This window comes from Nicrophorus vespilloides, unplaced genomic scaffold (genome assembly GCF_001412225.1).
Source record: "Nicrophorus vespilloides isolate i.1.1-1 unplaced genomic scaffold, Nicve_v1.0, whole genome shotgun sequence".
Taxonomy (NCBI): Eukaryota; Metazoa; Arthropoda; class Insecta; order Coleoptera; family Silphidae; genus Nicrophorus; species Nicrophorus vespilloides.
The window spans coordinates 23,094-35,059 of NW_017099790.1; the positions used below are offsets into that span (position 1 = coordinate 23,094).

Consider the following 11,966-nt stretch of genomic DNA (forward strand, 5'->3'; position numbering starts at 1 on the left):
AATGATCGAAATGTCAGTTTTAGTGTTTGGAGTATATTTAGTTTACAGCATTTTTAATTAATGTTAACATTTATAATGATGATATTCTATGTAATATCATGAATAATTTAGTTATTTGATTGTTTAAATAATTGTCAAATTGTGTCCAAATGGTTATCGGTAGAAGTATTTCTGTCATTTATAAAATAATTTCATTATACAATAAAAAGTTTAAGACCACTAAGTTATTTTCACTTGGTGAAAAAAATGATGTCTGTCATTCTTATCAATTGTTTGGAAACATGAATCGATATTAAAAATTATAATAATTATTGAAAATAATACGGTTTGAAATATTCTCGTGCATTGTTTTTATTCATCTAAGGTTATTTAAATTAAAGCAATGACCCATATTATGTTGTTAATGGGATTTATACAAAAAACAACTTTAAAAATATGGTTAGTATACGATTATTAAAAAAAACTCTTACGGATATTGGTAATTTTCTAATATTTCAAATCATATTTACACCATATATAAATAAAATGTGGTTCCTTTCATCCAAATGGAATTTATGATACCCTTCGAGATTGCATCAACTGGTACCGTTTCCTTAGTACAATCAATAGATAAATGTATACATTTTATGATTCCTGTGCGTAATAGATGACATTGTTCAGTTGTTGCTTATAAAATAATCTTCCATTAAACCGTCGTAATAACCGGGAATTTGATCTTCGTACTTACTAATCACAGAAAAGAATTAATTTATGAACCTATTCCAACGCTTCTCTAATATTTCGATACCTTTTTTGTAGAATGATTTAACTTTGGCCTCAAAATACGCTTCACTTTCGGCAATCACTTCTTCATTGGAGCGAAATCTCTTTTCCTTGAGCATTATTTTGTAGTCTGCAAACAGGTAGTAATAGCCAGATCTGGAGAACACGGTGGATTGGGAAGCAATTCAAAGTACAATTTGTGCATTTTTACGTTCGTGTTACAACAGTACCAGATGATAGATGTCACGCATTCCTCTGACATTTGTTAAGGCAGCATCAGTCAAATCTGCATTGAATCTTATGGTGGCCACGACGTGTATGATAATATCGACGTTACTGTGAAGCATTTCAGGTAATATCCAATAAATTACAATTCTATTACAACATAAATAACTTACCAGAATCACTTATAACGACATCTCCTTCAAAGTACTTTAGTTTCTTTATATTGTGCGGATGCAACTCCTTCACTGAACAACTGAGACAAGTTTATTTTGGTCTATATTGAGTTTAGAGCGATGGAAATGACAGTATTAAGGATAGCAGCAGAAACACAGACAAAGGAAAAAGTGGAATCGCTGAGCATCAATAGACGACAGTCAACCAATAAATTAATGAGAAGAAAATAATGGTAAAAATTTCCATTAGAAAGCCACAAGACTTACTTAATGTTTATAGGAATAGACTGTAAAATAAATGTAATATATGACATAATGCTCCGGAGGATCCGTCCAATCTTGTCCGAAGAGGGTGAGATTCCGCAAGCCGACGATGCCAAATACTTGGATATGTTCCTGGATCTTCAGCTCACGTGGAAGAAGCACATCGCAGCAAAACGAAAGTGACTGGGCATCAAGTTCGCGAAGAATGGGAAGACAATGGGAAATCGTTCCTCTCCACGCTAGTTATTTTGTTTTTCTGTTTTTATTTCCTTTTTTGTTGTTAATTGTCAAAAAAACTGTTCAACTCATTGTCAAAATGGTGGCAGATTGTGAATGATTAAAAGTTAAAAAAAAATGACATAATAAAGAAAAATCTTATATGTTTTTGTTATTTTTTCTTTTCACTTCTTCCACTTTATTTAGATTCCATTTTGTGTTTTTTCTAAAATTATTTGCAATTTTATAATTTTGTTCCTTTATAACGTTAGTGTATTCTTTTGTTATTTTGTTGGTCTCAATGGGTTTAAATTTATATTCCCTGACACTCTATAATGTTTTGTTCTTTTCTTCAGTATTTGTGCCTCCATAATTTCAATGTACCCAGAAATCGCGCGTCTAGTCCTGTCAATCTTATTTTTATTTTTTGTATATTGCTATATTTTTATTATGATGTAATTATATACTTTTTTTATATATATTCATATTCATATTCTTTTCAGAACTAGTATGTACATTACTGTAGTTTTTCTATCTGTTTTCCTAAAACAGCCCAAAATTTTGAAAACACCAATTGAATATCATTATCAACAAAAAGATTGAAAAACTCTGATAAAGGTTTCTCAGAGTGATATACTATTGTTAACACTTACATAATTTCAGAGACCAGAAATACACGTTTCAGTGTATTTCTTCATTGTTGTTCATTATCCGATTTAGATTCAACTGAAATATCACTTAAGTAAATTATCTCTAATACAAATGATCTTTCTTGCTCATCAATATATTTATTAAACACTATTCACAGGAATTTTATATATTTCGATGACAAGACAAACTTAGTCGGATTAAAATAAGGTCATATAAATTTATATTGTTTTGAAGAGCCAAGGTGAAACACATGTTTATAATGTTTGAAATAAATTTACTATTGATTGCATATAATGAACATTATTTGTGTTTCTTGTACGTATTTATAGTGCGGCGAGTGACAGTAACTTCTACAGACTTAAAAATGACTTCGATTGACAAGATCGTAACAATTCCCGAGTTCTATCGCGGAAAAACTGTTTTCGTGACTGGAGGTTCCGGGTTCATAGGAAAGGTGCTGATAGAGAAGCTGCTCAGAAGTTGTCCCGACATTGGGAATATCTACATTCTGCTACGCCCAAAAAAAAACGTATCACCAAAAACACGAATATCGACATTAACCAATACAATCGTAAAGTGTTTGGCCAAAAAGCTAGGACAATAAATAATCACTAAAATAAACTTGTTTCAGTTGTTTGATTCTGTGAAGGAGTTACATCCGGAAAACATAGATAAACTGAAGTACGTTGAAGGCGATATACGTAGCATCAATCTCGGTAAGTTATTTGTTGTGCGTTGTAATTCAATTGTAACTTATTGAAAATTCTAGGAATATCACAGGATGATCTTGAAATGCTTCGCACTAACATCGATATTATCATACACATAGCAGCTACCATAAGATTTACCGCAGATTTGACTGATGCTGCATTAGCAAATATCAGAGGAACGCGTGATATTTGTCATCTGGCACTGTCAATGGAAAGAAAACCGGTGGGAGCTAATCTGTACTTTAAAAATATGTAAAATTTAATGCACTGTAATCGCAGATCTTAATGCACGTTTCTACGTGTTACTGTCATCACGATAATAATTGTATTGAGGAGAAAATGTACGCACCACATGGCGATTGGAGGAAGATCATCGAAATTGCAGAAACTATGGACAGACACACCCTGAACGTAATGACTTGCAAAATGAAGGGCGTCAAACATAATACATATACATTTACGAAAGCTTTGGCCGAGCAAACCGTACATGATTTGTGCGTCGGCAAGATTCCAACTATTATCTTTAGACCTTCAATAGGTTTGTCCTATAACAATGAATCGCTCTCTTCATAAATTAATTCTTTTCAGTGATTGGTATATACGAAGATCACATTCCTGGTTATTTCGAGGGCTACTCTGGTCAAATCGGCTACTTAATCGGTGTTTTATCAGGTTTTTTGTTACTGACAATGTTTATTAAGCAACAAACTAATCATTGTATTTATTATTGATAGGAATCATGAAATGTGCAAATATACCTGCTGATAGTACTACGGAAACGGTACCGGTTGATTTAATCTCAAAGGGCATTATAAATTCAATTTGGATGAAAGGAACTGATCAATCGTACGTAAAACTTAAAATCATAAATAATTCAATTTAGTCATATTTATTATATCTATGCAAATTCAGTGCAATTTGAAGCAGATTGGAATATTTAGAACTGATTTTGACATTGTCACTTGATGTAAAAAGATTTGCTTTTATAATAAAATATCAATGGAAGATTAATATAATTATTATGAAACTTGCGATATTTTTAATAAAATATTAACTGACAATAAATTGTTTGTACGTTCCAAGATATTTATATATGCTGGAAATTGGCTTTCACCTCTATGTCAAAAATTTGAGGTAAATGTAAGCAATTATTAGTTTTATTAATGAATTTAGCGATTAGATTAAAATTGAATTTTATTATTTATAAGATTTTATATTCAAATATTTTACGTACAACTGTTATTAAATAATCTTAATTGAAATTAGCGATGAAGACGTCAGCATCTATAATGGGACAGGACGTGATCTGATAGAATACGATTTACATGATTTAAACAAATCATTATTTAACGTCTTTAAGGAAACCAAGACAGAATTGAATTGGTATCCAACATGGGCGCTTTTCGATACTTACATCTTCTACTATTTGTACTTCTTGATTTTTCAATTATTCCCGTCTTTAATTGGAGATTGTTTAATTTCTCTAAAGAAACATAGACCATAGTAAGTTTATATTAACAATTAATAATTCAACCAATTAAAATTATCATTTTAGCTTGGTGCGCTTGCAAAGAACATTATTCGGTTTCACCAATTTACTCGACTACTTTGTTAAAAATACATGGGATATACAAAACACAAAGTTTCTGAATTCAGTTGCCAATGCTTCAGTCCATAATGATGATTTCACCGTTAAAAAACCTAACATCGATGTAAACATCGAAGAAAAAATGTTGTTGGATCACGTGCATTTTATTTTGGTCCATTATTTGAATAAAAAGTTAACGGGTAAACCTACAAACCTGATTAAACTCTGGATGTAAGTACAATTACATTTATTTTCTCTTTTTTATATATTATAATGTTTATTATTTATTTCAGTTTGTGGATCGTGTGGAGAATGATCGAAATGTCAGTTTTAGTGTTTGGAGTATATTTAGTTTACAGCATTTTTAATTAATGTTAACATTTATAATGATGATATACTATGTAATATCATGAATAATTTAGTTATTTGATTATTTAGATAATTGTCAAATTGTGACCAAATGGTTATTGGTAGAAGCCTTTCTGTCATTTATAAAATAATTTCATTATACAATAAAATATTAAGATAAACATTGGATTGTCTTGAATAACATAGTTATTTTCACTTGGTGAAAAAAAAAATGATGTCTGTTATTCTTATTATTTGTTTGGAAACATGAATCGTTATTAAAAATTATAATAATTATTTAAAATAATACGGTTTGAAATATTCTCGTGCATTGTTTTTATTCATCTAAGGTTATTTAAATTAAAGCAATGACCCATATTATGTTGTTAATGGGATTTATACAAAAAACAACTTTAAAAATATGGATTTAGTATACTATTATTAAAAAAAACAATCTTACTGATATTGGTAATTTTCTAATATTTCAAATCATATTTACACCATACATAAATAAAATGTGGTTCCTTTCATCCAAATGGAATTTATGATACCCTTCGAGATTGCATCAACTGGTACCGTTTCCTTAGTACAATCAATAGATAAATTTGTACATTTCATGATTCCTGTGCCTAAACATTGTTCTGTTGTTGCTTATAAAGTAATCTTCAGTTAAACCGTTGTAATAACCGGGAATTTGATCTTCGTACATACTAATCACAGAAAATAATTAATTTATGAACCTATTACAGGTTATAAGATTATTTTTGAATTGGATCTTGTTACCAATAAAACAACAACTTTTAGACAATACTGGACTTTATTCATCAACATAGCAGACCAAGGGTGATACATTTATTCCAACGCTTCTCTAATATGTCGATAACTTTTTTGTAGAATGATTTATCTTTGGCCTCAAAATACGCTTCACTTTTGGCAATCACTTCTTCATTGGAGCAAAATCTCTTTTCCTTGAGCATTATTTTGTAGTCTGCAAACAGGTAGTAATAGCCAGATCTGGAGACACGGCGTGTTACAAATGTCATGCGTTCCTCTGATATTTGATAAAGCAGCATTAGTCAAATTTGCAGTGAATGTTATGGTGGCCACGACGTGTATGATAATATCGACGTTACGGTGAAGCATTTCAGGTAATATTCCTTGAATATCCAATAAATTACAATTCTATTACAACAAATTTGAAAACACCAATTAAATTTCACTATTAACAAAATTATTGAAAAATGCTGATAAAAGATTCTCAGAGTAATATACTATTGTTAACACTTACATAATTTCAGAGACCAGAAATTCTCCTTTCAGTAATCGTTCATTGTTGTTCATTATCCGAGTGTTTGTTGTCCGAATATATATTTTTTTGTTGTCCGATTTAGATTCAACTGAAATATCACTTAAGTAAATTATCACTAATAAAAATTATCTTTCTCGGTCATCAGTATATTTATTAAACACTATTCACAGGAATTTTATATATTTCGAATTATTGATAAGACAAACTTGGTCCGATTAAAATAAGGTGATATAAACAAAATTATTATCCCGCATTTATATTGTTTTGAAGAGCCAAGGTGAAATTGCATATAATGAACATTATCATGCATTATTGCGTATCATAAATTGTGTTTTTTTATACGTATTTATAGTGCGGCGAGTGACAGTAACTTCTATAAACTTAAAAATGACTTCGATTGACAAGATCGTAACAATTCCAGAGTTCTATCGCGGAAAAAACGTTTTCGTGACTGGAGGTTCCGGGTTCATAGGAAAGGTGCTGATAGAGAAGCTGCTCAGAAGTTGTCCCGACATTGGGAATATCTACATCTTACTTCGCACCAAGAAAAACGTATCACCCAAAACTCGCATATTGACATTAACAAATACAATCGTAAAGTGTACAGCAGCAAACCTATGACAATCAATAATGATTAAAATAAATTTGTTTAAGTTGTTCGATTCTGTGAAGGTGTTACATCCGGAAAACATAGATAAACTGAAGTACGTTGAAGGCGATATACGTAGCATCAATCTCGGTAAGTTATTTGGTGTCGGTTGTTATTCTATTGTAACTTATTGAATATTCCAGGAATATCTCAGGATGATCTTGAAATGCTTCGCAGCAAAATTGATATTATCATACACGTCGCGGCCACCATAACTTTCACCGCAGATTTGACTGATGCTGCATTAATAAATATCAGAGGAACGCGTGACATCTGTCTTCTGGCAATGTCAATGGAAAGAATACCAGTAAGAAATAAACTTTACCTTTAAGAATATGTGAATTGGATAGCACTGTAATTGCAGATCTTAATGCACGTCTCCACATGCTACTGTCATCACGATAATCATTGTATTGAGGAGAAAATGTACGCACCTTACGGCGATTGGAGGAAAATAATCGAAATTGCAGAAACTATGGACAGACACACCCTGAACGTAATCACTTGCAAAATGAAGGGCATCAAACATAGTACCTATACATTTACGAAAGCTTTGGCCGAGCAAACCGTACAAGATCTGTGTGTCGGAACGATTCCAACTATTATTTTAAGACCTGCAATAGGTTTGTCTTTAGATAATTTACCGCTCTCTTCAAAAATAAAGTTTTCTTTTTCAGTTACTGGTATATACGAAGATCACATTCCCGGTTATTGCGAGGGCTACTCTGGTCAAATCGGCTACTTAATCGGAATTTTATCAGGTTTTGTGTTACTGACAATTAAGCAACAAGCTAATTATTGTATTTGTTATTCAAAGGAATCATGAAATGTGCAAATGTACCTGCTGGTAGTAACAGGGAAACGGTACCGGTTGATTTAATCTCAAAGGGCATTATAAATTCAATTTGGATGAAAGGAACTGGGCAATCGTACGTAAAATCATAAATAATTCAATTTAGTCATATTTATTAAATTTATTTAAATGCGGTGCAATTTCAAGCAGTTTAGAATATTTACAACTGATTTTTACATTGGCACTTGATGTAAAAATATTTGAAATAACATCAAAAGAACTAATTTTTCTTAGTATTGGTTACTTATTGAATTTAATATATTGTATTGTATTAGAAAAATATTTTTTTTATAATAAAATTTCAATGTCCGATTTATTTTGAATCTATTGACAGATTTTTCTAATAATATGTCAGCTGACATTTAATTGTTTGTACCTGCTGACAATTGGCTTTCGTGTCTATGTCAAAAATGTGTCAATTTGATTATATTTCAAGTTGAATTAAATGTTTTAAATGATAAGGTTACAATTGTTTTTTTTTTATAGACAATTATTTATATTGTTATGTCATATTTTTATATGCATTATTTTCACATTATATATAATATGAGATTGTTTTAACTAAATAATCAGAGAATGTCAATGTCAAAAATGTGTCAATTAAAAAATGTTTGAGGTAAATGTTAAAATTTAGAAGTTTTATTAATTAATTTATCAATTAGCCTCAAAGTCAATAATTTTATTGTTGATATGATTTTATGTTTAAATATTTCATGAACAATTGTTATTAAAAGCACTGTTAGAAGTCACATATTAAATGATAATCGAAATAATCTTAATTGCAATTAGCGATGAAGAAGTCAGCATTTACAATGGGACAGGATGTAATTTGATAGAATTCAATTTACATGAAGTGAACAAGGCATTCTTTAACGTCTTTAAGAAAACCAGGACAGAATTGAATTGGTATCCAAAATGTACGATTTTCGATTCTTACATCTTCTACTATATGTACTTCTCGATTTTTCAACTTATCCCCTCTATAATTGGTGATTGTTTCATTTATCTAAAGAAAAAGAAACCACAGTACGTTCTTATTAACAATTAATGATTCAACAAAATAAAAGCATCATTTCAGCTTGGTGCAATTGCAAAGAACATTATTCGGTTTCACCAATTTACTCGATTACTTTGTGAAAAATTCATGGGTTATACGAAACGCAAACTTCCTAAATTCAATCGTCGATGCTCCAATCCACAATGATGATTTCATCGTCAAAACACCAAATATCAACGTAAACATTGAAGAAAAATTATTATTGGACCACGTGCATTACATTTTGGTCCATTATTTGAATAAAAAATTAACGGATAAACCTACAAACCTGATTAAACTCTGGATGTAAGTACAATTACATTTATTTTTGTTCTCTTTTTTATATACAATAATGTTTAATATTTATTTCAGTTTGTGGGTCGTGTGGTGCATGCTCGAATTGTCAGTTTTAGTGTTTGGAGTATATTTAGTGTACAGCATTTTTAATTAATATTAACATTTATAATGATGATATTCTATGTAATATCATAAATAATTTAGTTATTTGATTGTTTAGATAATTGTTAAATTGTAAACAAATGGTTATGGGCAGAAGTCTTTCACTCATTTATAAAATAATTTCATTATACAATAAAAAGTATCAAATAAATATGGAAATATTTTCTGATCAAAAGAATTTTTCAATGTCGGTAGTTGGATCAATTTTTAAATTACCGCCGACTTCATTCATTACATCCCTCGCTCTTTGACGAACATTCGCTGCGTGCATTTCTCTTNNNNCGTCTTCCTTAATAATTTTAAGATTGCAGTTTGGACAGGTTCTAAAAACAAAAATCATTTATCACATATAATATATAAAATTTTCGTCTACAAGGTAAAGTTCTCCCGCAATAACGTGAAGCAAAAATGTCTATAAAAGGAACTCTTGCAAATGTTGAAGGCCAAAGAAGTTTCTCGATCGGTGATTGAGAAAATAAAGTACCGAATTGGTTTTAAAGACTAACCTCTATGAGGTTAGCTCTCGGTTTACGGCGCAGTTCCGTTCCTACATTAGATATATGCCTCGAGCCAGCATAGGAAAATTGGGGAATCACAAGGCGGCGTTATTATGAATCGACATAAACTGTATTGTATTAATAATTAATAAACCATGGGCAGTTGAGAAAGAAAAGCGGATCGAGTTGCCTTCTAATGCAACTCACGTGCCCAGACACAAAATTAAATCATATGTTATAAAGCTAATAATGGTATATCGTTTTCGCATGGTTGATGATTTCAACCTGCTACGCCTAATATGTTTAGCAACAAAAAATAACAATAATACGAAAATTCAGCAACTTTCGTTGAACCATTACGAAACATCTGAAGAGCACAAAGCAAAGCTAAGACACGTATTGTACGAAAGAAGACTAACCATCCATGTGATAAGAAATCTTCCACCAGATGTCGAAATGTAGACCTACTTGGTTAAAAACAAATTGCCTAGACTGTTCAAAATCAAAGTTATTAGAAAAACAAATAGCATAGACGTAACTATATTAATCATATTATTATACAACACATGGAATCAGGAAACAAGAATTAAATAATTTAAAATTAATTATATAGTAACCAGATAACTTTTAAAAATCAACAAAAAGTAATTTTGGTATTACGTTCATTGCGTACACAATTTGAACGAAATATATTGAAATAATACCTTTTCATATGTTGTACTCAATGCATCAGAAGTTCATCGAATTAGTTTTTGATATTTTCCACCTGTATCTAAATGCTAAAATGTTTGGGGTGAATATGCTTAAATGCTGGAGCTATATTTATAGGACATATCTTAATTGGTATGTCGAAATTGATTAAGTGAGAATGACATGTTCAAATAACACTAACAAGAGTACTGCTGTACTTACCTGAACAAAGCCTCGGACAATTCATTTTCAATGAATGTACGCTTACGGACGTCATCGTCGTCCTCCACTTGGCTGCAGAGCAACGAAGGATGAGATTCCTTTTTGCATAATATACACGAATCCTTTCCGCACTCAGTGCAATTGAAGATGGCTTCTTCCACTACGGCCGCGTAATCGCAGAACGGACATCTGTGCAGATCATTAATCTTCGCTTCTTCGATTTCGCAATGCTGCAACAATCTTAATATCCTCTCGAACAAAGTTGGATTCATGAAATCCTACAAAGAAAAAACGACGGTTAGTTGAGTAGTTAGTTGTATTAGTTCTTTTACAAAAAGTTTAATCACCTGCAATTGACCGATTGTGTACTTTGCTCCGCAATTCCTCAAGCACCTCATGTCTACGTAACCTTCGGCATATTTCGATTGCATATTATTGACGACGCAATTCTTACAAAAATAGCAACCGTTCGGGCAATCGATCATCTCATCAATCTTCAAATTTTCATTGCGGCAACACCCGCAGTACCTATAACAATCAACGTAGATCAATTATTGTTATCCTGTCATCAATATTAAATGTACTTACATTGAGGTTACTTTAAATGGATCCGGCTCCTCGATCCTAGCAAATAAACATATTTAACTTCGAGATTATGTGCACTGTTGATTTACTTACTCAGTTTCATACGTTTCATTCACGAAACTATTTAAGTCCTCCTTATATTTAATATTGCTCGCTAAATGACTTGCGAGTTTATCATCATTAATCGACAATACTTCCTTTATTTTTGCTACGTAATTCTTCTGTACTTCTGGATTTTTTGGGTAGCCTGCAAAAAAAGAAGAAACGATTAAATTATCGAACACATTCAACTGAGTATTTGTTACCATTCATCAAAATTTCTGAAATTTCTTCAATGGTTGNNNNACTTCTTTTGGTGTATTGATTTCTAAACAACGTGCTCCATCCTCTTCTTCGTCATCAAATTCTGCATTTAATGTTTTGCAAGCCTCCAGTAAATGAGATCCTCTCTCATCATTACCATAATTGTCTACGAATTGCAGTTCTTTAGATTTATCAAGATATGCATTATCACTTTGAGAGTCATCGATTATATTATGTACATCTGGTTGTACTTCTGGTATATCTAGTTCTTCTTCTGGTATATCTGGTTCTTCTTCTATATTGTTTGCTCCTTTATCATCAATCTCCTCGTAATTTAGTCCATTTGTGTATTCGCACTCTTGTAAAATAGTTCCACTCTCAGCTTTAGCGTCATCATTTGCCATTTCCGGAATGATATCGTTATCA

General features: G+C 31.2%; 3 protein-coding genes across 3 annotated transcripts; 2 read left to right on the top strand and 1 right to left on the bottom strand.

The window, feature by feature from the left end:
* Nucleotides 1-2,627: 2,627 nt before the first annotated feature.
* LOC108565591 (fatty acyl-CoA reductase 1-like) lies at nt 2,628-5,101 on the top strand. Its single transcript, XM_017925132.1, has 9 exons — nt 2,628-2,862; nt 2,923-3,007; nt 3,061-3,224; nt 3,281-3,539; nt 3,590-3,673; nt 3,736-3,847; nt 4,268-4,504; nt 4,557-4,820; nt 4,883-5,101. Exons 1-9 carry the CDS (start codon nt 2,656-2,658, stop codon nt 4,959-4,961), a joined length of 1,491 nt encoding a protein of 496 aa, XP_017780621.1. The 5' UTR covers nt 2,628-2,655; the 3' UTR covers nt 4,962-5,101.
* Nucleotides 5,102-6,501: 1,400 nt separating this feature from the next.
* On the top strand, nt 6,502-9,496 carry LOC108565592 (fatty acyl-CoA reductase 1-like). Its single transcript, XM_017925133.1, has 9 exons — nt 6,502-6,840; nt 6,901-6,985; nt 7,039-7,202; nt 7,260-7,518; nt 7,573-7,656; nt 7,713-7,824; nt 8,538-8,774; nt 8,827-9,090; nt 9,157-9,496. Exons 1-9 carry the CDS (start codon nt 6,634-6,636, stop codon nt 9,233-9,235), a joined length of 1,491 nt encoding a protein of 496 aa, XP_017780622.1. The 5' UTR covers nt 6,502-6,633; the 3' UTR covers nt 9,236-9,496.
* On the bottom strand, nt 9,413-11,944 carry LOC108565587. Its single transcript, XM_017925125.1, has 7 exons — nt 11,698-11,944; nt 11,543-11,623; nt 11,331-11,484; nt 11,241-11,276; nt 11,000-11,180; nt 10,653-10,930; nt 9,413-9,566 (listed from the first exon to the last, which is right to left on the bottom strand). Exons 1-7 carry the CDS (start codon nt 11,942-11,944, stop codon nt 9,413-9,415), a joined length of 1,131 nt encoding a protein of 376 aa, XP_017780614.1.
* Between the last annotated feature and the right edge of the window lie 22 nt (nt 11,945-11,966).

Coding starts and splice junctions, on each gene's coding strand:
- LOC108565592 (XM_017925133.1), top strand. CDS start 6,634: ATGACTTCGATTGACAAGATCGTAACAATTCCAGAGTTCTATCGCGGA. Junction 6,986..7,038: donor TATACGTAGCATCAATCTCG/GTAAGTTATTTG, acceptor TGAATATTCCAG/GAATATCTCAGGATGATCTT. Junction 7,657..7,712: donor CTTAATCGGAATTTTATCAG/GTTTTGTGTTAC, acceptor TGTTATTCAAAG/GAATCATGAAATGTGCAAAT.
- LOC108565591 (XM_017925132.1), top strand. CDS start 2,656: ATGACTTCGATTGACAAGATCGTAACAATTCCCGAGTTCTATCGCGGA. Junction 3,008..3,060: donor TATACGTAGCATCAATCTCG/GTAAGTTATTTG, acceptor TGAAAATTCTAG/GAATATCACAGGATGATCTT. Junction 4,505..4,556: donor CTAAAGAAACATAGACCATA/GTAAGTTTATAT, acceptor TTATCATTTTAG/CTTGGTGCGCTTGCAAAGAA.